At 37.8% G+C, this 26,031-nt stretch overlaps 2 protein-coding genes across 4 annotated transcripts in view; both read left to right on the top strand.

The window, feature by feature from the left end:
* znf512b (zinc finger protein 512B) overlaps positions 1-25,276 on the top strand; it is a 39,852-nt gene extending 14,576 nt beyond the window's left edge. For 2 of the 3 annotated variants that reach the window (XM_057830182.1, XM_057830181.1), the window contains exons 4-18: positions 7,729-7,811; positions 7,979-8,107; positions 8,250-8,425; positions 8,528-8,805; positions 8,893-8,964; positions 9,044-9,178; positions 9,674-9,801; positions 13,032-13,124; positions 17,386-17,484; positions 17,750-17,998; positions 18,086-18,397; positions 18,532-18,633; positions 18,767-18,829; positions 19,085-19,183; positions 20,928-25,276. In XM_057830182.1, the coding sequence (XP_057686165.1) occupies positions 7,729-7,811; positions 7,979-8,107; positions 8,250-8,425; positions 8,528-8,805; positions 8,893-8,964; positions 9,044-9,178; positions 9,674-9,801; positions 13,032-13,124; positions 17,386-17,484; positions 17,750-17,998; positions 18,086-18,397; positions 18,532-18,633; positions 18,767-18,829; positions 19,085-19,183; positions 20,928-21,275 (2,366 nt within the window). In that variant the 3' untranslated portion in view covers positions 21,276-25,276. The remainder of the gene's footprint in view (positions 1-7,728; positions 7,812-7,978; positions 8,108-8,249; positions 8,426-8,527; positions 8,806-8,892; positions 8,965-9,043; positions 9,179-9,673; positions 9,802-13,031; positions 13,125-17,385; positions 17,485-17,749; positions 17,999-18,085; positions 18,398-18,531; positions 18,634-18,766; positions 18,830-19,084; positions 19,184-20,927) is intronic. The other variant, XM_057830184.1, reaches the window with a different exon arrangement.
* Positions 24,979-26,031, top strand: part of LOC130912252 (uridine-cytidine kinase-like 1) — a 29,286-nt gene continuing 28,233 nt past the window's right edge. The window contains exon 1 of the mRNA XM_057830189.1: positions 24,979-25,106. Coding sequence (XP_057686172.1) covers positions 25,057-25,106 — 50 coding nt within the window. The 5' untranslated portion in view covers positions 24,979-25,056. The remainder of the gene's footprint in view (positions 25,107-26,031) is intronic.

The raw sequence follows: 26,031 nt of genomic DNA, 5'->3' as shown, positions 1-26,031 counted from the left end.
TTGGTAAAACTTTGGTTGACTCAACATTTTTTTGTATATTTTTTGTGTATTTGTGTATTATTTGTCACCCTCTTTTTTTCTCATTTATCCTTGTATTCTTATTGTTGTCTTTTTTTATATTATTAAAACAATTTATCATATTCTTCATTCATAGACTTCATACTGTATTGACGGGGCGCGGGGCCGATAAATAGGGGGCCTGCATTGTTGGCGAGGCCGTCAAAGCTGACTGAGTGGAATCACAGACAAAGAGCTTTTTTCGTCGAAAATTCTTTTGAATAAATGCTTAAATCCCTGAATTATTTATAGATATGAACGTAAAACAGTCTAGATTCTTGGGTAAAAGAAAAAAAACGTGCAGTTAGCATTTATTTTACGTGAATATGTCGAAGTACAATGCGAGTCTGTTAGTAAATGAAGCTAGCGGTCGCCTTATGTAAACAAAGATTTTCCAGTGAAAATTCTTGTGAATAAATGCTTAAATCCCCGAATTCTTTATAGATATCGACATTAAACAGTCTTGACTTTTGGTTAAAATAAAAAAAACGTGCAGTTAGCATTTATTTTCCGTAAATATGTCAAAGTTCAATACTAGTCTGTTAGTAAATTTAGCTAGCGGCCACCTTATTTAAACAGACCTTTTCCGGTGAAAATTCTTGTGAATTAATGCTTAAATCCCCAAATTCTTTATAGATATGGACGTAAAACAGTCTGGATTCTTGGTTAAAAGCAAAAAAAAAATTGTGCAGTTAGCATTTATTTTATGTAAATATTGCGAACTATGATGCCAATGCGGCTAATTTCTCCCTTTGATTTTTTTCACGTTTCAAAATGTATGCATGGTACGAAAAATATAATAATTACCTTCAATCCTCGAACAAATCAGTCCCGAAACAATGCTTCCTGTTTGTACATGGTACAGCTTTCGTACTTTTTTCAACAGAAATCCGGTGTTAGATCGCTGCGTGCATGTGTATGTGAATAGCTTCTCTTGATGTGGGCGGCCCCCGACTTGAATGCAAGGCGCAGTGCATGACTGATGTGGCCCGTCAATACCATTATGAGGTCTATAGTTCATTATAAAAAATGTTATCTTAGTTTCTGTAATTTTTATTTGTTGCATTATGGATTTTATGTACTTCAATTTATTTTAATTGTATTTATTTATTTATTATTCATTTATTTAAGAACTGAAAGTGCAAAAAATTGCAAAACCGACATATACGATTGTATTGCTATAATGCTGTGTAATCCAGGTTAAAGGGGTTTATCTGTGAATGATCAAGATTACTGTATATAAAAGAGATACAGGAAGCCATGTCTCTGCACACTTGCTGCTTTTATGAAGCAAACCAAAAGTTTACGTGTTCAAAAAAATAATAATAATAATCGCACATCCTGCGATAGGACTATTGCGCATGCGCACACCGCGATGGTGATATTGAAACGATATATTGTGCAGGCCTATTTTCATGCACCCTGATTTTTGATGACATCAGTTATTAATAATTATTGTCCCACCAAAGCGCAGAGCCGGCATGACAAAATACTATGGAGTAAAGAATGTTTTGGTGAGAATTATTATTACAGATTTGCAACAGTAATTTTATTAAGTTTGATTTATTTATTTGTCAAATTCTGATTATGTACTTGTAAAAATTATACTGTAACATATTTACGTAGTTTCTCCGTTTTAGTTGCTCACTGATTTGTACCTAGGATTTTACTGACCACTTACTGAATATGGACAGCGAATCGAGCACTCATGACTGGTAAATTCAGTGTTGGCTCTGACTCAAATGAGCATCTGGCAATAGATACAGCTTCCAGGGTGGTGAAGTATGCAGCTGATGTCAAAGACTCTTTAGAATCAGTGCCGTTCTGAGGGGACAATTGAGGCACTCTGAATTTCCAAAGAAGGAAAGCTATGAGCATTTTTACTGTATTTAAAGCATACAATGTATTTTGCGTGTGCTGTAAACTGAGCCACAGGTGCGCTCGCAAAGTGCTTCTCCCTTCACAAAAGCTAATGTCAATCAACAGGGCTTAACCATTTGAGCAAATGAAGCTTTGCTTGGATGAAATAAAACAACAGATGAAACAACAACAATGGCAAACAGGTAAAATATATGCATCATTTCTATTTTCATGGAAATTTATATTGATGGTAGTTACATAGTCAAAAGAGGAGCTACTTTTCTGCGATGAGTAGTCATTTATTCTGTCCTGAATTTTTTATATTCAGCACTGAAGGCCAGGGTTACATAGAATAGCTAGCCAGGCAATTTTATTTTGAGTTGTGTAGAACATCATTTTTTAGAGTTAGTTGAGCTGACTTTGTTTTAATGCTGTTTCTTTAGTTCTCTTCAAACAAGGCATGATTACCTGCTGTCATTCCCAGCTAAATATTCTCTCATAAAATGTAAACTGGGATGTAAAGTGGATTTTCAAGCCACACAGCTGTGTTGATGCCAGTTGCATGTGTCTTCTAAACAGCAGTACAGTTCCAATCCAACCAGGCAGATCCAGACAATGACTCTTGTGTGAGTGCATACAGAGGAAAAAAAAAACAAATCTCCGTTCTGTTAATGTGTGCGTGTGTGCATGCGTGAATGCATGCCGTTTGGAAGTGTGTGGGGAGCAATTGCAGTCTTAGCTAGGGAGCTCAGGGGTTATATGAGAGCATCAGACAGCTGCCAGGACCTCTTGGTCCTGCTTCTCTACTCGAAAAAAGTCTTCTTTGTTTTAAATTCATGGCATGGTAGTTCTTATTTCCTTGACAATTGAAACTGTTTCCCGTTCCCAAACAAAGGAGATATATCTCCCTTTATCATGATTTCTCATTTAATAAATGGCTGAAAGGGCTAAATTTGTGTTTTATTTACAGCTTTCGTCCCTATTCCTTACCAAGTGTGGCTGAACAGTTGCACAGATATGCAGACAGCTGGGCACAAGTCATTCCCTAACACAAAATGAACAGCTGTTTTATTCCTCCGACTTGTGCCTAGGAGCTGAGGTTTGGACGTAAACAGGCCTGCTTTCTTTCAACTAGGACAATGGCTGAGTGTGCTCCTCAAATTCGCAACAGCTGAGCGGCTGACAAGTTTTTGTTTACTGTTATACTGTATATTTCATCCATACCAAGCTCTGTCTTTTTTACTTCCCTGTTCATTAAATGGATTCACATCTAATTGTAATTGATTCTCTGCCAAGAGCTTTTAGAAAGTTATAAATATGGCATGTCGATCTTATTCCCATGGCAACAAAAACATACTGTATCTCCTCAGGAGCTGAATGTATTAATTAGGACCTTATTTTACAAACCTATATTTTCTAAGTTAGGAATTTGAATCTATGTTCAATTTCCTGCCCAAAAAAAGAGCTGTATTCACCCCTCCAGCTATGACTTGGATAGTGAATGAAAATTGGTTCTGTTGCACTGTTGCACTGACCAACATACATATCCCCCTTCCCTTCCTTTGCATGTTTTTTTTGTTTTGTTTTGTTTTGTTTTTTAATGTTATTTAATTGAACTGATTCTATACAATTTTTGGTCGCTTTTTTTTCTGTAATCTTTATTTTTTTTTTTACACAATCTGCTTTTTTGATATTCTTATGTAAGTTTTATACAGATTCTTGATGTATTTTTAGTTTTTACCAAATACCTGTTCAACTCTTCATCTCTTTAAATCGCTTTTAATTTCCACATATTTGAGCACATTGTCCCTATTGTTGTTCGCATCTATCTGCGGTTGTGTAAAAACATAACATAAGAGGTATTATTTTGCTACATACAGTTTTTTTGTTTCTTTTCCATTGAAATGATACATTTTGATTTGTTTGGGGAAAAAAAAAAAAACTAAAGCTTATAGGAATAAACTAAGGTCAGATCTGGATTCAGCGCCCCAAAATTGCATAACTAGAAGTGTTTGAATTAACACTACACATTTTGCGCACATAACCTCACTTTTTGGTGTACCTGTGTGTCTTATTATTCTAATTATGCACTCGTCTTCAACCCTTGTGCCTATAAATACAGTAGTCCTGGCTTCACGACTAACCAGTAATCTTAATTATTGTTGCTTTTTTCAAGTTCTATTTCGGCATATGTCTGAAGTAAAATGTTACACATGATGTCTGTGCTCTTGGTTAAACATTAAACAGAAGTGAGTGACCCTTATCCATAACTGGAACGGTGACAAAACACAGGAAAATGACTGAGCTGGGAGAACGTTATACATCACTGACGTAGAGAAATAGGAGTCTTCATGCTCGCGTAAGCTTTTTCTCGGCAGAAAAACAATTAATTTAATGTATTTCATACAAAATCCTCCTTCCATTTTCATAATCCTGATAGGTACCCTGAGTACTTGGACTAAGTTTAGGTGCCACCAAAAATGAGGCTGCATGTGTGCAGGCTGTCACTGTTTCCCAATGAATGTGTACATGAAATGGTTGACATATTATTTTCCCTTTTCAAGTCTTCATTTCGTTTCAAAACAAACGGATGTGTTAGCCATTAATAATTGTTCCATTTTGACAGTTTTGTACATTTGATATCTCTATATGAAGCAGTCACTGTGAAGTTTAGCAACATGAGTGCTTTGAGGTTAAGATCTGGGTGGGTAATGCCTTATTTTGTGTTGCAGCGGATGAGTTGGTACTTGCAGATTGTCATAAATTATTCTTCTTGGTCAAAGAAAGAAATTAAAATTTCTGTTGGCATTCGCTCTGTGTCCTCATCCTTCCTCTTCCCCCTTGCCCACCCCAGTCCCACCCCACAAAAATACTCAAATCTCTCCAGCTCTCTTTTATGTATGTGTCCTGCTAGGAACATGCAATTACAATAATGATGTAGCAGTGTCGTAATTGTAACAATTGAGTGAGTGCAGTTAATATAATATACCATTTCATGATGGTCATGTGAGTGGAAATCATGGGTCAACAGGGAATGGAAATGAATACTTCAGATTTTGCATAAGCAGTGATGAAAGCAGCAGTCTCAGGAATTGAGTGGAGGATAAAGCTGAAGCAGTCGTTATTCTGTGTGCTGCTGTGTGAAAGGTTTACACCAGCATTTACGATTTATAGTTGATCTTTTGGTCTCAGCGGACAGCTTTAAGTTACATTGCTCTCTCAAACTCAAACCACAGCTCAAAGAGAAAGAAGTGTTTCCTGTAGGTTGAGGATTTACTTGTGGTTGTAGGTGTTAAACAGCGTGACAAAATGTTGTTTGATTAATTGCTCAACCCCAATGGCGCTGCTATATATATTTTTTAATAGATCATATTGGCCCGAATATAAGACTGTGTTTTTTGCATTGAAATAAGACTGAAAAAGAGGGGGTCGTCTTATATTCGCGGTCCAGACATTATACGCATTCACGACGCTAGATGGCGCCAGATATCATTGAAGCGATGTTCTGTCATTACAGATCTCAGCTACTCTTAAGTTTATCCAGTTTGCATTATTTTATAGCAATGTTTTTCCTTATTCAGATTTGTTTCAAGACAGCTACAGTTAGACTTCACTTTGATTGTTAATGCTGTTATTGTAATTTTGTTGTTTTATCACATTAGATTGGTTTATTTGTATTTCAAAAACCAGAAGCCATTCATTTACGAATGTGGTTGCACTTTAGTTTACATATTTAAATGTTCAGATATTAACATTTGAATTAGGCAATATAACATGCTTTTTCTCTCAAATATATTGTTATAATCATTTGTTTCGGATGTTCTGTAATTATTTTCTGTATAAAAATTAATTTGGTTTTCAAAAAGTCTTTTTTCAAACTTAAGTCTTGAAAAAGAGGGGGTCGTCTTATAATCAGGGCTGTCTTACAGTATATTCGGGCCAATACGGTATATATTTTGTTTGGGGCTCTACTGTATATTCCGCACTAAAACACACCCACGTTTGTCCATGTTTACGCAGCCAGATTAGACTGAGAGCCACATCACGGTATTTGAGTCGTTACTGACGAGACATTAAGAGGTCTCACTGATCATCTAGGGACAATAAAGTGAAAAATCTTGCTCCTGAAGCTTTTGTGGCGGTGAATAAGCGACACTTAAAACAAATGAATAAATGTATTAAACTTTGTTTGATTGTCGGCTATTTATATCATTTTCTGCCATACAGATTATCACGACGCCTTATTTTGCACATTGAGATATAAGATGACTGTTTTGTACTTTATTTGTACTTAATGCACGTCAGACACATTGTGAGCAAATGTGACACTCTTTTTATTCAACTCCGCACTGGCGCTGGATTAGGGGAGCGTTCAAGACCACACTGTTTTGCAACAGTAACGAACACCACAAGGACCACGTTATCAATATTACATCGATAGTATGTGTATTGTTTATCGCTCTATTAGCTGCAATCAGTAACTCAAGTCCTCAGATGAAAAGCAACAAACGGTTTGCAAATGCGGGAACGAGGCTTGACCACAAAGCAGACAACATTAGCAGTCGGATTGCGTACAAGGGTTTATTGAACACATACAAATAACAAAATACACGTGATCGCGAAAAGGGAGAAAGAAAAAGAACTGGGAAAAAAATGGGGTGAGCCGTCTGTGAGCACAGTCTGACCAGCAGCAGAATGTGACAAAATCATTCCAGCCGTCATAGTAGCTTCGCTTGCTAGCTAGCACAGCTATTTTCCCAGACCAGCCCAACAGCATCATCACCCCCATCGTGAATTGCAGGCGTAAAACATTGCGCCCTCTGTAGGTCAAAACATGTACTAGATATTTTTAAATCAATGGCAATAATATATGTATTTCTAATAACACATTTGAGTAAAGGAGAACAATTGTGGCTTGTAAGAACCTACAAGTCTTTAAGTCAGAGGGTCCCTTTAAGATCAGCTACAGGTAGGCAATGATACTGTAGGTATATAGAAAAAAATGATTTTACCTTAACATTTGATTTGTTGTCAACTTGTTTGCATCGCTACCACAGTTGAGTCATTTTCCATTGTCAATGCGACTGTTAACACGAGGACATAAAAGTTGTATCAAGAACTGGGTTTTGTACTTTTGCATTTACCACATTTACTGTAAGTTCAAATTTAAAGGCTCCAGCACCCCCGCGACACTTGTTATAAGTCGTATGGAAAATGAATAAACATTATCATGTGGAAAATTGTATTGTTGTTGGGAGAACACTTTAGTTCGGTGTTGTGAATTTATTTTTCTCACAATTTGTTTGTGCATGTGTGTGTGTGTGGGGGGGGGGGGGGGGGTTAGGTTAGTGGGGTTAGCGACTCTGGGTTTAACCCAAACCGATGAAAGTCACCATGAAACCCTATAGGCTGCTAAGCAAAATGGGATGAATGAAAACTTTAGCTTTGTAACAAGGAAACATGAGGATTGTTAGACCATAAAAAACCATGAATAAGCTATTTCGCCATTAAAGCCGCAGGGTACAAAGGGAGAGAGAAAAAAAAAGTTGAAAAATACGTTAGTTTTATTATCTTGGGCAGCTGTCAATATACTTGGGCGGCTTGCCAAAGTAAAGCCAATCTAGCAGGATCACTGATACAGGTACAGATTTTTGTGTTTATAGTACACTCATACCAAATTTCTACTGATGCATAGTTTTGCTGCCCACATACCTGCATTGCACATTTTACTAAATACTACGACCTCTATTTAAATTTCAGTGTCCTGAATCAGTCACCAGTTTAATGCAGTTTTCTTTTGTATTTTGCCAGCATCTGTTTGTGGTGAGGCAGCAGAGGGGAAGCGGAAAGGTCGTCCTAAAGCAGAAGAAGACCGGGAACTGAGGAGCATCCCTGTGAGTTACTCTCTTTGAACTGAGTGGGTGTTTCAAGTGAGCTTAATTTATTTACTCAGAGTAGGCTGTCTTACAAAAATTTGCACAATATATAATGTGGCAACAGTTTTTTTGTGTATGAATTTGTATATAATTTAGTTATTCATTTCTTTCCTCTCCTCGAGCAGGCCCACTTGATTGTACAGTGGAAGGAAGAGTTTAAGCGTCGCTCTAGAGTCAAATGTCCATGTTCGGGCTGCTGGTTGGACTTTCCCAGCATCTATGGTGTAAAATACCACTATCAACGCTGCCAGGGGGTAAGCCTGTATCCTCTCTCTAACTACACAATAATAGCCGTTGTACAGTATGCTTCATGGCAATGTCCACATTTTCCATTATTAAGCAAGCGCGCACTTTTAAATGTGGTTTCTCCAAAGTGCTTGTCTGTGTTTTTTCCAGACCATCGAAGCTGAGAAGCAGAGTCATGGTTGTCCCTATTGTGAGGCAGTGTTTGCAACAATGGTACGTTTACAGAAGCATATGCTTTGGAACCACCCAGATAGGGTTAGTTTGGAGTCAAAGGATGAGCAGCTTAAGCTTCAGAAGAACCCCGTCAAGTCCAGCACTGTAAAAAGGTAACCTATATTGTCAACCTTAAATTTACTGGGCTGTAATTGAGTATCATAATATTATTTATGACATTTGACATGCTGTATTTCCTTGATTTGTGAATTCAGACCGCTGGAGAATAGGCCTCCATCCCCAGTGTTCTTCAAAGTGAAAAAGACCCAAGAAGTGTCTGCCCCGTCTCACAATGGAGAGCTGACCCATCACAGGAGTGAGAGGAAACAGCACAACCAGCAATCACTGCAGAGTCACCAGTCCCAGTCAGCCCAGCTTCAAATTGAGCAGTCTCAGTCCCAAAGCACGTCCTCTGATGCAGGGGGGAGTGAAAGTGAATGTGGCAGCCTACCGCCATCTTATCCTGATGAAGACCCAGAACGAATGAAACACAGTAAGATTTACAGCATTTTTATTTTCACCAAATGCTCCAGCTGTTTTTGACCATTTTTGTTTGCTTTTACGTTATTTCTTGAGCAAGGACGGAAGCAGAAAACACCTAAGAAGTTCACTGGAGAGCAGCCTTCAATCTCTGGAACGTTTGGATTGAAAGGTATTGACAAATATATCTAATCTTTGTTCCAGATCCGTGTAGCTCTAGTGACTTTCAAAATTGAGTATGTTTACTGCAGGTATGACTAAAGTGGAGGAGAAGCTGAAAGCAAGCCGCATAAAGAGACCTGATGGTAGTGGATTTAGCGAGGAGCCTCATAGGCGACCAACATCAAATCAGTCCTTCACTAAACACACAGCAACCACTAGTTCAGGTGAATACTTATTTCATAAGTGCCAGAAAAAATGATGAAGATGTGATTTTTGTATTTAAAGCGTCAACATACAGATCGTAGTACAGTATTATGTTTAACCCGCAATATAATTACATATTCTTACGCTTTTCTCTTGATTGATGTGCATCCAAAAATTGTAAATAGTTTCTTACAAAGAAAACTGTGATGTTGATTTTAACCAGTGGGAGGCAGCAAAGCACTATTTGTTCCTAATCAGCCTTTTTTCAAGAAGTACTGTTGATCAAGAAACTAATAAAAATAAATTGTCACGCAAAAGCAACATTTTAAATATCATAGCTACTTATGAAACCAGACTTCTTACTCAGGTAAAGGAGACATCAGTAGATGAGTAACAGATGTCAACCAAAAGTAACACCAGGAAGTAGACAAACCCTGAGAGAGTCATACTATACAAATATTTCATTTGCTCTCTCGGAGAGTACGTAACATCCTTTTATTTATTTATTTTTTTAGGTACTGTTCCTGACATTCAATGGCAGAAAGCAATTTCAGAGCGAGGCGAAGTGGTGTGCCCCACTTGTTCCATCGTCACCAGGAAAACAATACACGGCTTGAAGAAACACATGGAAATCTGCCAGAAGGTTATAATACGACTCAACTCAATTTGCACTGCTTTACCTATGGTTTCTTAGAACCATAATTTAGGGCCTCACTACACAATTTGGGATCACTTATACATTGCACCATGTAAAAAAAAACTAATTTTGCGAACAAAATACGCTCATGAAATTACGATGCGGTTCTTTTTGGAAGTGTACGATTAGAAATTATCTAGAAACAAACGATGATATACAATATTTTGTATGTAGATATATATCATAAAAGAACGCAAAAACTGTATCAGACTATATGGTGCACTTAAACCCCCCCCCCCCCCCCCCACCACCACCCCCCCACCACCACCACCACCAAATTGAGAGAATTCATACATAAGGCAGAATGGATTCTAGGGAGAACTGTCATCTTTGGGGAAAAAATAAAGGATTTTATATTTAGGAGCACCTTAATTATGAAAATAAACTTGTTCATTAATGGCGTGTTTTATAATTCGATGCGCCTTAAAGTAAAACAACTAGATACATAAATACCATGTATGGATTAAGTATTTTCAAACAGGTAAAAGGCCATTTATTGCTGTGCATTGTTTGTAATGTCAAAAAATAACAACAAAATCTCAGGTAAAGTTTGATGTTGATGACAATAACAACAACAAAGAAACACCACATGCACACAGTAAAACTTGGTCAAATGTTTTTAGGGCTGTCAAAATTATCGCGTTAACGGGCGGTAATTAATTTTTTTAGATTAATCACGTTAAGATATTTGACGCAATTAACGCACATGCCCCGCTCAGACAGATTTAAATGACAGTACAGTCAAATGCCCACTTGTTAATTGTGTTTTGTGGAGTTTTGCTGCCCTCTGCTGGCGCTTGGGTGTGACTGATTTTGTAGGCTTCAGCACCCATGAGCATTGTGTAAGTGATTATTGACATCAACAATGGCGGGCTACTAGTTTATTTTTTTTTATTGAAAATTTTACAAATTTTATTAAAACGAAAACATTAAGAGGGGTTTTAATATAAAATTTCTATAACTTGTACTAACATTTATCTTTTAAGAACTACAAGACTTTCTATCCATGGATCGCTTTAACAGAATGTTAATCATGTTAATGCCATCTTGTTGATTTATTGTTATAATAAACAAATACAGTACTTATGTACAGTATGTTGAATGTATATATCCGTCTTGTCTCTTATCTTTTCATTACAACAATAATTTATAGAAAAATATGGCATATTTTAGAGATGGTTTGAATTGCGATTAATTACGATTAATTAATTTTTAAGCTGTGATTAACTCGATTAAAAATTTTAATCGTTTGACAGCCCAAGTTTTTATCAATATGCATTAGGCCGATAACAACATTTCTGCTTAGTGCTTTGAACACAACATGTAGGTAAAAAAGTGCAACATTTCCTCTCGAGTATATTATTACTGAGGAAAGAAAAATAAATTAGCCTGACTTGCGATGTTTGAACGGGGCAGTCAGTTGACCTATCAGTGCAATTCTCACAGGCTCCGGTCCTCAATCTTTTTGCTCCATGGACCACTTTTACTGTACTGCTCCATGGCCAAGTTCAGCTTTTAATTTGAAGTTGGCTCCCGCAAGCAATCGCTTTGAAATCTCTGGTGACTACAGTCATGCCGCTAGTGGCAAGCAATCGGTCCAGTAAAACATCAGAGAATGTGCAAGAACTATCACGTGACACTCGTAGCGTTTTTAAAATGAAAACAATGTGAAGCCTCAGGCAATTGATTATTAGCCTCACAAAAGCTGGTGAACAGCTTAATAATCAATGTACTGTGTTGCAAGATTATTGGGGGTTTTTGTATCGATCTTTAGAGGAGCCTGCTAACAATACGTTTGAATCTTCGCCTATAGGAACAGATATCTGGTTGAATCGGTTTATTGTCCCAACGCTAAATTTCATATTGCTGAGCGATGCAAAGTAATGTAGGGGTATATGTTGATACTAGGGCTGTCAAACGATTAAAATTTTTAATCGAGTTAATTACAGCTTAAAAATTAATTAATCGTAATTAATCGCAATTATTTGCAATTCAAACCATCTCTAAAATATGCCATATTTTTCTGTAAATTATTGTTGGAATGGAAAAATAAGACACAAGACGGATATACAGTGCTGTATTTGTTTATTATAACAATAAATCCACAAATGGCATTATTAACATTCTTTCTGTTTGAGTGATCCACGGATAGTAAGACTTGTAGTTCATAAAAGATAAATGTTATAGTTACAAGTTATAGTAATTTTATATTAAAACCCCTCTTCATATTTTCGTTTTAATAAAATTTGTACAATTTTCAATCAAAAGTAGAGTTAATATAATAATAAGAACAATAAAAATAACAATAATAAGAATTGAGTGACCAAACTCTGAGTAATGCCAGTTCACTTTGCATTGTTGTTTAGCTGTGTGAAAATAGGGCCTCATTACTATGGACTGAAGTGCTTTTCTTTTTGTGAACATTATTTTTTTTGAGAGATAGCAATATTATTTTTGTTGTGCTTTCACTAGATGATACTTCTGTGTGTTGTGAAGGAGTTGCAGAAGCTTATGCCAATAAACGGCGCAGCCCAAAGAACGCCTGTGTCCACTCGCCTTTATAACAGATATATCTCAGTGCATATCTTACCCAAAATACAACAAGAGACACATAATTGCCACTAAAAGAAAGCAAACTTACCGAAATATGTGTGGAGCACAAAGCAACAGCATAAACGTCTCACAACTACTAATTCTCCCACTATTAGAAGGAATAACATTAGTATGGAACGGCGCTGTGCTGCCCCCAAGCGGCCGGTGGCATTCTCTTCACTCTTAATGTCCATAAACGGAGTCATTGAAATCTGTTTGAGTCAATGCGAGACCGGCTCATTCAGTGCATGCGTTAATTGCGTCAAATATTTTAACGTGATTAATTTAAAAAATTAATTAACACCCGTTAACGCGATAATTTTGACAGCCCTAGTTGATACCTTTTGTTGGGGGTTTGATTCCCGACCAATGTTCCAATTCCTATTGAGTGCAGGTACCAAGTTCTCCCAAAAATACAAAAATGAGAAGCATCAAATATATTTAAAAAAAAAAAAAAATGTGCCAAATAAATATAACAGCATCAGGATAGATTACCGATCAAATGCTGCTTTATGGATTGACCCTTGTGCTTTTACTCGAAATAATAATAAAATAATGAATTTGACCTTCAATCCCCCATGCAGCTTCAAGAAGCCCTGAAGTGCCAGCAGTGCCAGAAACAGTTCAGATCCAAAGCAGGACTTAACTACCACAACATGGCAGAACACAACTCCAAGGTACACACTAGTCCATATCAATGATCAATGAATTCATTTTGTATTTTAGGTTTTTGTTTTTCCAATGACGTTAGGAGTTCATAGAATAGGAGAATTACCAGTAGTTACTTGAGACCAAAACTAATGACGAAAGAGGACTATGTATAGAAATCGACACACGCATTGACACCAGTGTCGGCTTTCACACAGTTTGGTGTAGGGAGTCCCAACAGATAAATGCCCCATTTACTACCCCTTAAAGTGCATGTAACACGAAAAAGCATGTTTATTTCATAATACACGCTGTATTTTATGCTCCTGAATGATATGGACCGCTTGGAAGGGTGCGGAAGCGATCGCTATATTTATTTAGTTTTTTGAATCCCGCGCCATGAAAATGAGTGACTTCCGGCTTTGGTCTTGCATAGAGGAGGAGGGCGCTGTGACGTGTACGGGTGAAGGCGTCCTCTTCCATAAACAGCCGTACTGTTGTGTATGAGGACTAAGGATTCAGCTGATTTTGCGGATTAATACGTTTATTTTTCGCATCATGCCAGCCAAACGGCTGCAGAAAAATCTTGCTTTATGAGGGAGAGGCGTGTGCACCTTTTTGGAGTTTCAAAACGTTCCCATTCAACGTGGATATTGGCCAAGCCCTACTACTGTGGGAACATTGGACATACGAGGAAGTGAGTAAACATCTTGTTTTGTATTATGTCAAATATTAATACAGCGATTACAAAGTAAACACTACAAACTTTCTTTGAATAAACGACTACTTACGTTTGATCATTGATAGGCATATAAAAAGCTCTTCTTGTGCACATTAGCTGCACGTTAGCTGCACAACAACTGCAGCCGCCCTCCTCCGGGGAACGAACTGTAAATTGCTCTCCGCCAGGCGGTTTGCCGATCCGCGAAGACAATCGACAACCCAGTCGTCATGTCAAATAATCCGGGCTAGTTATGTGTGATTTTCCGCTTCGAAGACTTTGAAACGTCACTCGGTTCGGGTTAGCATGTCGGCTAGCTGTCACGCCTCTTGGTTTGTTTACATTCTCCGAAGCCGGGGAAGGGAAATGACATATGTCCGATTTAGGTGTCATAAAATATCGTTCGGGAGGTGCGACAGTAAAGGTGAAGTCGACAGTTTTGACCATTATGGAGTAATTTTGCCATGTCGTCCTGAATAAATGCATTTTTATGATTTCATATTCCATTTAGCACAAGACTGTTATTTGTCATGACCATGCCATTTATTTAGCAATTGGGGAAAATACTTGGATAAAAAGAATATCTTGTAAAAATATTGAAGAGACAGAAACAATGACATTTTGCAGCTCTCTTCGTCGCGTTTTCCTCGATGTGAATAGTTCCCCCTTGACGGGCTGACTGGTCCTTGTCAAGCCATTTATTTAGCTATTGGGGAAAAATACTTGGATAAAAAGAATATCCTATAAAAATATTGGAGTAGAGAGACTGAAATAATGACATTTTGCGGCTCTCTTCATCGCGTTTTCCTCCTTCTGAATAATTCCCTCTCAATGGGCTGAATAGTAAAACCGATGAGCCCAGTCTCCCGCTGACGTCATCCACCTGTTGGGGACACTAGAGCCCCATAATGGTAGGCGTGGCTAACCGGCAGATTAAAAGACTAATTTCTCGTCATCTGCGCTTTGCTAAATTGTTGTATATAGTCGAATTGTCTCAAAATATTAATCTAATTCACATAATAATGCTATTTAAGACTTTTTTTCTCCTGTCGTATGCTCTTTAAGGTATACTACAGAATACCAGTATTTGTATGTTCCTTTTTCATTAGTCACTCTCCTCTTGGTTTGAATCTCAGGTTTCATTAGTGCCTCAACCTCTCTCTATTTCTGCAGCTGCCTGAAGTCTGACAGCTGGGAGATATTCTTTAAGACATTATCAAAGCACCTCTACATTAGAGCGCTGGGGTTTGCTGAATAATTCAAATCGGTGTCAAAAAAGTATCATGAATGTTTCATTAATGGACTTACCGCAAACGTGGCATGCGCTAATAATACACGAAATGCAACATCATAGAACTTATTATTTCTGGTAGAACCTTGGGTTATAAAATATTTGGCTGAAGACGTTTGGTGTACTTGCTAAAGTTTCAAAGAAAAAAAAATACCGGTACCTTAGTAGATGCTTTATTTTTGGTTTGCGAACAGCCTTGGCATTGATACGCAGAAGTTCTTCTTTGTCTTGCATTGCGTAATTGTCATAGGCTCAATATGTCACGAATAGACATGTGCCGGTTACCGGTTTCACGGTTTACCGTGGTGTGAAAACGTCGCGGTTTCAAAACCACTAAAATTTTCCGTCATACCTTAGTAAGGTATTCGCTATTTTTCATGTGCCCAAATGCAGCCGAAGTGGCTTGGTGCGGCAGCGCTCACCCTTCCCGTTTGTTGCCGTGAGTGTCAGTGACGCTATTCTGCTAAACAGCCAGCAAACCCCAAAACAAACCCTCCAAACACAAGGCGTACTTTTCTTCAATTTATTGAGCTCTCAAATCGTGGTGAAATATACAAATGAATACATTTAAAACGTTGTACAATTGTATTTTTCCACATGTGAGTAGGTTCAACAGGATAGCTGTAGCACCATGAAAAAGGTCGCCAAAAACAAAACACACATTTTCCTTTCAAATTCAATATACAAACTAACTAAAACTTACAAAGACGAATGTTAGCCTCGGCTAAGCTGGGAGAGCAGCTTCGTCAAGGTTTTATGTCTCACTGCCGCTGAGTAAGAAACAAGCTTGAATGAAGGGGGGGAGAAAAAAAAAGGATTGCGTCAAAGATCGCTAATTGCGAAAGGAGGTCTCACTCCTCACTTTTTGTTTTAGATGAAACCTTTCCTCAACAATATTTACATTTTAACTAACTTATAAAACTAACTTATACATTTTTAACTAGCGTATTAACTTATGAATTCTTTGTTCTTTTTAACACAAAGGCAGGACATCATGTAGAAGAGAGTTGACACAGTGGCTGAAAATGGCGAAACTTCAGCTTCTCCCCCTCAAAAAAAGTCATACAGTATATATTTTTAATTTCATTTAGAAGTGTTTTTACTTTTTTATAGCAATTATTTTGTTCTTGCTCTAATAATGAGCAACTTGAGCTGTGGCTGTGGGTATAGTCTAGGTTCTATTTATTTTAATTTCATATATTTGTTATTTTTTGTTAATTTATTTATTTTCACATTATATTCATGTTCCAATTTGCAAATATGTTCTGGGGAAAAAAAACCTGTTCAATGGAAAAAAGTTGTTGCTTTTTTTTAAACCCATACATCTCAAAATTTTGGAGCTATAATTGCAATACCGCGATACCGTGAAACCGCGGTATTTTTGCTCACGGTTATCGTACCGTCAAAATCTCATACCGGCACATGCCTAGTCACGCATGGCAATTCCTAAAATCTGTATTTTGGGTTTTTTTTTTTTTTGGTATGTTCTTAATTAGTCTTATTAATCGTCTTTAAGACCTAATTGCAACTGAAAAAAGGGGGCAATCGCAAAATGATTTTCATTTGTGGTCTCGCCACTCATTAAGATTTGCTAAATCTACCGTCTGTACTGTTGTAGTAATAATAGTATTATTAAAAAAATGTACACATTTTCAAACTATAAGTCACTACTTTTTCCCCGCACTTTGAACCCAGCAGTTCATAGTCCAGTAAGGTGAATTCATGGATTTGTACAGGCTAATGAGTCCTTTGGTGTAAATATACTGTACCATAAAACATCATGATCACCCATCTCCTAGTTATGAACATTTTTTTTTTTGTGGGAATTTTTGTGAGTGTTGTTTATAGTCATCTGTATTTTATGAGTAAAAAAAGAAAAACGTTTGTACAGACTTAACATAGGCGCACACAAAGATACAAGTTAAAATATCTTCTTGGGAGGCAGCTGGCATTGATGACAAATATTGAGCCCTTCCTTCCTCTCCCTCCCTCCAGGCTAACGCTAACTAGCAGGCTTAAGAATAAAACATTGATCCCATCCAGTGTGGGTTAACTCCACCAAGAGACCCATCCTTTTGCGTTTTAACACAGCTCTTTCATTCTTTATGTTCACTGTGGTGGTCTTGGCTAATGATTGACACCAATCAAGTCATAACCATAAGAAAGCCTTGCTGTGAAGCCATTTAATCCTCACAAACTGAATGCATGAAATGGAAAATACATTTGATGATCTTCTCAACAATATTACAGTATGTAATTTCTCTGTGTTCCACCTCAGTCATCTTGGAATGAAGGCCAGATGGACGACGAGCATGAGGAAAGAGAAAGACTACGCCGAATACTCAAACAGATGGGTAGAATCAAATGTCCCAGTGAGGTATGTCATTGAATTTTTGTTCCTCTCATTTGTTCCGGTGCCTGGCTTAATGTGCCTCCCATTTCCAGATTTCATATCACATTTTTCTTTTCATTATATAGTTGTAAGTTTTCTTTTGGCCTTTATAATTTACTTCCTAAATTTATCTTTCCTTCTAACCTGCTTTGTTGTGCCCATTGAGTGGAAAGAAACAGCATGTTTTCATACTAATAATTAAGAATACATAGAAATATTTTTCATACATCCTTCACTTATCAATGTGCAGGGCTGTTCAGCTCACTTCTCCAGTCTAATGGGCTACCAGTACCACCAGAAGCGTTGTGGACGTGAGTTCTCTGATGCTGAGAAAGCCATGTTTTTGTGCCAGCACTGCGGGAAAACATATCGCTCCAAAGCTGGCCGAGACTACCATGTGCGCACTGAGCACTCCCCAACCACCACCTCTACCACGACAGCCCCCAGCATCAACAAAAACAATAGGACTGACACCAACAACAACACTGGCAAAGAGAGGGTAAGAGCTGACATGCCATAGAATACTTTTTTTTTTTAAATAATAAGGTAGTTTCAATGGATTTATTGTTTCTTACTGTTCCTCCAGATCACCTGCGAGAAGTTTTTAGTTGGGAAGCGAGAGCAAAGTCAGCCCGAGTGGCATGTAAATACACAAGTGGCCCAGGAGAAGGACAAGGTTAAAGACAAGGACAGCCAAGAGAAGAACAAGGTGAAGGAAAAGGCAGCGCAGAAGGAAAGCCCTCAAGAGGATTTTGAACGAACACCTAGTGGTAGAGTGAGGCGCCGGTCAGCTCAGGTGGCAGTGTTCCATCTACAGGAGATTGCAGAGGATGAGCTTGCCAAGGACTGGGGCACCAAACGTCGCATCAAAGATGACCTGGTGCCTGACAGTAAGAGGGTAAGTCTTGGAGCGGAGCAGAACGAGTCAATGATTTGAGATACGAGTGTGGTCGAGGAACATATATGTATCTCAAGGCATTACCGTATACTACAACAGCATGAACAAATTTATTGCAACTCTCTTTTGTGTAGTTGAACTACACTCGCCCAGGCCTTCCCAACTTCAGCCGGGAGCTTTTAGAGACCTGGAAGACTCAAGTCAAAGAAAACGGCTTCATCTGCTGCACCAATGAGGTAAGACCGTTTGCAGATTCCATAAGTCACAATATTATTAAATTTGTAACAAGTCTAAGCACTAGATTTGTGAACGTAATACTGCTGCTTTTGTTGTAATATTTACTGTTTTGTATTTTTTTGTTTCATTCAGAATTGTGATGCCGTCTATTCCAGTGTGTCTGGACTAAAAGCACACTTTGCCACCTGTAGTCAGGTATTAACACACAGAACAAGCATAAACTCCTCTGAGAGGGTGGACACTATTCTACGTTTCACTCAATTCAACAAGTGGGATGGTTGTACATTAGAAGTTACTGATGTAGAATGGCATACAATATGTTCTCCTAAGAACTTTCGCAGAACGGTTTTAGGACACTCATTTAAAAATGGTGACTGTCAAATAATAGGCAACAAACAAACAAACTGATTCACCAAATGATGCTATTATTTTTATGTGCATCCGTCACAGGGAGGTGGAGAACTGGCAAAGTATACGTGTTTGATCTGCCAGAAGGAATTCAATTCAGAGAGTGGTGTCAAGTACCACATAAGCAAGACACACTCACAGGTGGGTCAATGCTTTTCCGATTTAAACTTTCAAATCGTAATATTTATTGGCATAATACTGTAATTTTTGGAGTGTTTGCCACATTTTTTTACAAGAGGAAAATCCTTACTAAATTGGGGGGGTGAGTCCCAAGTCTAAAATGGACGACTTAGTCAAGTTATGAGACTGAAGTCACCTTTATCTTTTTCCCTGAAGTACTTTAGGTCTCATCTTTTCATGAGGTTCCTGATGTAATCACCGCTTTTTGACACTTAAAGATTACAGCAATATTTGTTTGTATCCAAACATAATATGGTTTGCTGCTCTAATTAAAACAATAAGGTCATTCAGGCTAGGTTCATACCGTAGGTCTTAATGCACAAATCCAATTTAACTCGAGTGAGGCATTGACTTGACAGTCTAAACGGGACAAGTCGCACCGAAGTGGACAATTTCAAATCCAAGCTTGGTCACTTTCGTATGTGGTTTTAAACCCGATTCGGGCCACATTTTTCAAAATGTGGTGGTGATCTGAACTCTCTAGTCTCCCAAATCGGAATTAATGCAGCAATTAATGTCAGCAAAGAGTGAGAGGGGCAGATAGGAGGGCAGCGCTGGAGCTGTGCATTACCGTTAGCGGCTAGCTTGAACTCGCCTTTTAGGGAGGAGGCGGGCTTGACCACAGACATAAAAAAATAAAATGGGGGAAAAAAGATAAGCCTGAGAGTGCTGGGTTTACTTTCTCTACGCCAAGTGAGCAACATTTCAATATTGATTAATCACATGGCCGAGAGTCGGGGCAAACTGACCGTATGTACATGCGTTCTATCAATACATATAAACATTGAATATAAAAGTAAATGGGGATTATTTGGGTCTGTTATTTGTGTCCTCTTTTTGGAAATAAAAATATGGTCAGCCTAGAATATGGTCAGCCTAGAATAAAGTAGAGTCAGCATGTGTAGTCGTTTGTTATGATCTCTCTGCGCATGCGCGTCAGTTTGCTCAGCACGTGTTCGATGCGAGTTAGTGCGTATGCGTAGTGCTTGAACGGGTTCAATGGAAAAAGGCAGTCTGAACAGGCAAACCACAAAAACAGATATGACAAAAACTGAATTGTGCATGTCCTTCCCCCGAGCCTAGTGGGCCGTGGGAGTCACGATCAGGTAGCATAGAATAGGATGTCAGCATATTCACACTTACATGTGACTCACATAATACTGGGTTCGAAACCTCACTTTGCTGATTTGTGTATGCTCCAACACGCCTGTTCACGTCCCCTTTCACTCACCTCACCCCCCCTTTCTCTTCGTTTATCAGTTCCCCCACATGGTGTCCACAAGTAGATATAATTAGCTTATGATAGCACCACTACGTCCATAGTTAGCATAAGCGTGGAAAACTATTTCTTGCTGTTGTTTGTTCTTCCCCTCTTCTGCTTCTTTCCTTTCTGCCCCCCTCATAATCCCTTCCGGTTGGTTGCTTTCCCTTTAATGAACAAAACAAAATGAACAACCTCAATGGGAGTTATCAAACTACATTAAAACTGTTCAAACTATAAGGAGACTCAGAATCCTATTCTCAGTGTCTAAGCAGCTAAACAGGACAGGTTTCTAAAAAAAAAAGAAAAAAAAATACAATTTTTTTTTTTTTTTTTAATCAAATTTTGCATGATGACCTGCAGTTTTAACCTAACCTTTGATGCATCTGGTCCTCCATGAAAGCTTCTTTTTAATCACAGTTATCAATGTTTTTATTGCTTCAGAATTGGTTCCGTGCATCAGCCGGTGAAGGGATTTCCAGCAGCAAGACTAGAGGACTCGATGATGATAGCATTCAAGAAGAGGTGAGGAATGGTGCCACCACAGGTAAAAAGAGGGGTCGCAAGCCCAAAGAACGTCCCCAGGTGGTTGCTCCTTTCCAAACACAAACTGAAGCAACTACCACCAATCAAAACTCAGTGGTGGATCCAACCCTGTTCTCTGACTCAGCACAGTCCCGATCGCAAAGCCCTGATTTTACAGACATAACTAATCCAGAGTTAAACCAACAGCCCAACGGCACTACTGCGCAACAAGGCAAACCGAAGAGGCTATCATCTTTGTCCGAGTAGCTCTGCTGTTATCGACCAGGAAACCACAGAGGACACCTGCTGCAGATGTGGCTAAACAACAACAACGAAAAAATGTGCACTGAGAAAACAGAAAATGTGGTCGCTCTTCTAAAAAGTAACCACGTTACAGTACTGTTTCCATTTCAGTTTAGTTCACACAATTTCACTTGTTAGAGAATGAAATCAAAGACTTCCATGAAGTTGACTTCCACAGTGATATCATTCTTCCCACAGAAAGACTGTTGCTTCCTATCAGTGGAGGGTCATTTGCTTAAAAAGACTCATATTCAAAACACCTCTCTTAGCATGGTAATGTCAAGATGCTAGTGCTGTCACATTTCTTTCTGTTTAATCTGTACATAAGCACATATAGTATAGATACAATATATACTCGAACTAATGATACTGTCACATTTGAACATCTAACAAAACCATAATTGATCGTGTGTCGTTCAGAATGTTTTGTGTTTAATGTTTTTAATCTTTGTCATATCATTTTATCCCTGATTGTTTAATAATGAAGCAAGTCACATTTAAGCTCAACTTTTATTTCAAGTGTTTTGATGAATTTTGTCAGTGTACCACTTGAAACCTATCCCTACTTTGAAAACCATAATTAAGTGCGAAAAACGGGATTTACGCAACAGATATTGGTAGCAGTATATTTAATATGTTTTGTTTTTCAGCAGTGTCGGAGTCAATTGTCATCAGGCATATTTTAATTGATTTTAAAAAAGTAAGCTTGAGATAATGTCACTACAGTCAGACAAGCCAATTTGTTAGACTGAAGGACGAACTGTTGTGAAGATCGTTGCACTGTTGCAGCACAATCAAGTAGGGTAAAACCTTTTTTTAAAGAAGAAGCCATATTTTGGCTTTTGTTTTATCTTACAGAGATAAGAATAGAATAAAAATACTATATTTTGTAGCAGTTTAGGAGAGTGATCGTTTATCATTGCAAATCGTGATTCGCATTTAATATATACGAATTTACACCCGGATGTTCAAAGATATTGTATTGCACTTTAACCCTTGTTCCCATGTGATTTTGCACTCTAAGGTGTAACCTTGTAGCTATCAGACAAGATGAAAAATATTTTATTCTCGGGGCAGAATTAGATTCTATTTACGGATAATGGGCACCTCTGTGATAACATCCATAATCTAGCATGACTATATACTTTTAACTCAGCACTCAAAGCCATAACTACCACCACCTCCTTTAATGATAGCTTTTTAAAATTGAATTTTAAAAGACAAAATATAATACATGTATCAAATTATCACATCTATAACTGTGCAATCACAGAGTAGTAGTGTAGCTACTTTGTTGAATCTACTGTTTTATAAAGAACGTGAACAGCAGAAATACTGACAAAAGTTGATGCCTATCTAGAAGTCTAGATAGCACTTTGCCCAATTGCTTCTCAACCTAAAACTGATCTGTTAAAACTCAGCAGATCCTTGCATTCTCTCTCCACTCCTAAAATTGCACCTATACATGTTGTTTAATGTTATCATTTAAATTAATCATAATATAACACTTGATGAATAGCATAATTAGAGTATATACTGACACACATGACCTTTTTGTAGTGTAAAGCTCAGATGTTTCTCCCATTTTTAATCAATTGGTGGGGATAATTATGCATGTCTGTCTCTCACTTAATGGGATGGACAAACCTCTTTGTATCCAGGTGTAACTGGTGAGATTTATAAGACAAGCACTGATTAATTTCCATATGAGTAGTCGAGAATGTGTGTGTGTGTGGAACATAAAGGACCTTTGCAATGACTGGGGAATAGGAATCTAAATGGTTTCTGGTGACTGTCACGGCACAAAATCTTTTTGCTCATGTCGTTAGTTACATTATGTTCCATTTTCTGGGCAGGCTCTGGTGTTCCAATATAATAACTAAGCACTGCTTTTACCTGGTTATTTTGTATTTTATTACACCCATTACTATCTGTCTTCCTATGGTATGGAAAACTCGTATCTACCCTGCAGTGTGAGCTAACTGCAACATGTTTAGAGAGTGAAGCAATACATCATGTTTAGCTGATTTTGTGTGCTTGCTAAAATTTTGATATTGGTGTCTTCTATCAAATGTATGGCTTTTCTCAATTAATGACTTATTGTTTGGCTGCGCTAAAAGTGCGTTTACCACAAAAGGTGTAGACTAATGCGTCTGCATTCACTGTTATTTTGTCATTTTTTATTACTCGGATAAGCAAGTTTTTTGTTTTCTTTAAAATGCAATGACAAATACATAGGGATTGTCCATTATTCTTACTTATTCAATATGGGGACAACAAGGCATATGTATATGTGTTTGTTTCTGTATTTAGTGCACTTACCATGAAATAGGCTTGAAATAGGAGTGTTGTTTGAGCTTTCTAGTGATCTGGACTGTGTGTGGTGTGACTTTTGTAACTGAAGAAACAGCAGACTCCAAGTGTCTTCCCTTTGTTTGTTTCCTAAAACTGAGGCTAGTTGACTGAAATCGCCAGACTGTCTCAGAATTGTACACTATTTTTTGGGGACAACAGTGTTTGACTTTGTTTGCTACCTACTATTAAAAATGGTAAATGGCATCTGCCTAAGTCAAAAGTATAATATTGGACAACAGTTTAAAGAGATGATGTTGTTGCTCACAATGGTGATGTAGTAAGGATAACTAAAAATAAAGCTGTGTTGTATCCTAACAGAGGAGTCTTTCTCAATCCTTTGAGTTTGAACTGTTCAACACCCCCCCCCCCCCAAACATATTGTATGAACTGTTCATTAGCCCTGAACTAATTAATACAGGTTTGTTGGGGGGGAAGAAAAAAAAACATATTTCCTGTCCTACTTTCTCAGTATAGGTTTTGTGACACGCACATGCATAAGCCTTTTTGTTTTTTTCCCATTCGTCTTCAGTAACTTGTCCTCACAAAGGTCTCGGGGGTGCTGGAGCTGACATACATGTAGTATTTTTATGTTCAGTATGACGAGGTGCATGGAGTGCTGCTGGGTTTTTCAGATAGTCATACATTAATCATAGTCGAGGTAAAAGGTTTTCATTTTATTTGTGGTGCGTTTAGCTGTGCTTGTGGACAAAAGCAGTAGTTTTTTTTTTTTTACTTGAAGGAAGGCTTTTTTATTTTTATTCCCTGACAACCAAGTATTTTTTTTTCAGTTATGGTTATTTATTTATTTAGACAATGTTAGGTGGTCTTAAGACAAATGGTTTTTCAAATTTATTTATTTATTTATTTGCATTCTTGGATAGTTAAGAGATTAACAAGTGTGTATTTTTTGTGTATGTTAATATAACTAAAGTTATGTTAAAATATTGGAATTGAAATTTGCTAAACCCAGACATTTATTCTGGTTTTCTAAATGTTTCTGTTGTTGTATGTTTGAGTAGTTTGAATCGAACGGTGTATCACCTGAACCACAGAATGTATGTACACTATGTACGTACACTGTGTAAACAAGCTGGAGATGGCCTGTGTGCACTTCAGAAAAAAAAATATGACTTTGGAAATATTTGTGATAGAAGAATATGTGAAAATTATCAAGAGAACGACAACAGCCCAGGCTCATGAACAGTACAGTACACTGAGTCCTAGCTTCTCCGGGGGAAGAGTAGGGTTGCATTTTGGGACTTGTAGTTTAACGGGGCTTTGGTGCCACGCTTGGTAGCCTCCTGGAACACCAAATGCCTACAAATCCCATGTTGCTTTACAGTAAACTCTACTCACATCATCTAATGGTCTGTAGAAATCTTGTGTTAGCATGGAAGAAAGGCTCGTCAAGATGGAGCAGGACGACAAAACTTCAAACGGGTAACACACTAAAAATTCAAGACACTTCTTTTACCAACTTAGAGCTACTGACGAATGTTGGGTGATTTTTATTTGACGACAATATTCATAAATGGACGCTTATCACGGAAATATGGCCTGACACAGTAGCGTATGATCGCTTTTTTTTTTTTTTATTTAAACCCAATGAATACGTATTGCAACAGCTACGATATTACAATCAAAAGAAGTGACATTTACATTTCATATGCTGTTACATAGTCGTAAAGTTGACACGCACGTACACGCGGTGCATGCTTTTGGTAACAACGTACGCATCGAATACGTCCACGAAACAATATGAAATTTACATAGTGCAAATATGAAAGTAACACACTAATATACGTTGTTCAACATCTTTATCGTGAGAAAGTGTATGAGGAATGTCTCATGCAAGCCGAACGGTTGCAGAATTTAATAGCATACAAATTCTAGTTTTGGATGAATTGTACAGAGAGTAATGGCTGTTTAAGTTTAGTTGTCCAAATGTTTAAATAAGTAAAGGTGCGGATGTGAAAGTGTCATGTTGAGCTAGTTAAAGCTCCACAGTCTCAAACCTGCAATGGTACTTGACTAGGCCACAAGATGGTGTTACTGCATTGATGTGTCAACTGAGGAAAAATAGGCATCTGAATCAGATTATGAATGAAAGCCTTAATAACCATAACAAAGTGCATTTCCTCAAAACAAACAGTTTACTGACAGATTATTGTTGATTTTTCTCCCCCCTGCTCACTTGTATTTACAATGGACTGAGCTATTTGCAGGGAATCGTGCATTACCCTGAAAATGGAAATTATAATGCTTATATTAAGATTGCCGGTACCTACGTGAAATATTTGATTTCCATCCATTTTCAAACCTGTTACCATATAAGCAGCTGGTTATAGAGCATTTTGATCTCACG

Source organism: Corythoichthys intestinalis, chromosome 2, assembly GCF_030265065.1.
Source record: "Corythoichthys intestinalis isolate RoL2023-P3 chromosome 2, ASM3026506v1, whole genome shotgun sequence".
Lineage (NCBI taxonomy): Eukaryota > Metazoa > Chordata > Actinopteri > Syngnathiformes > Syngnathidae > Corythoichthys > Corythoichthys intestinalis.
Note: the sequence above shows the minus strand (reverse complement) of the source record. Positions and strands in the feature narration are given on the sequence as shown.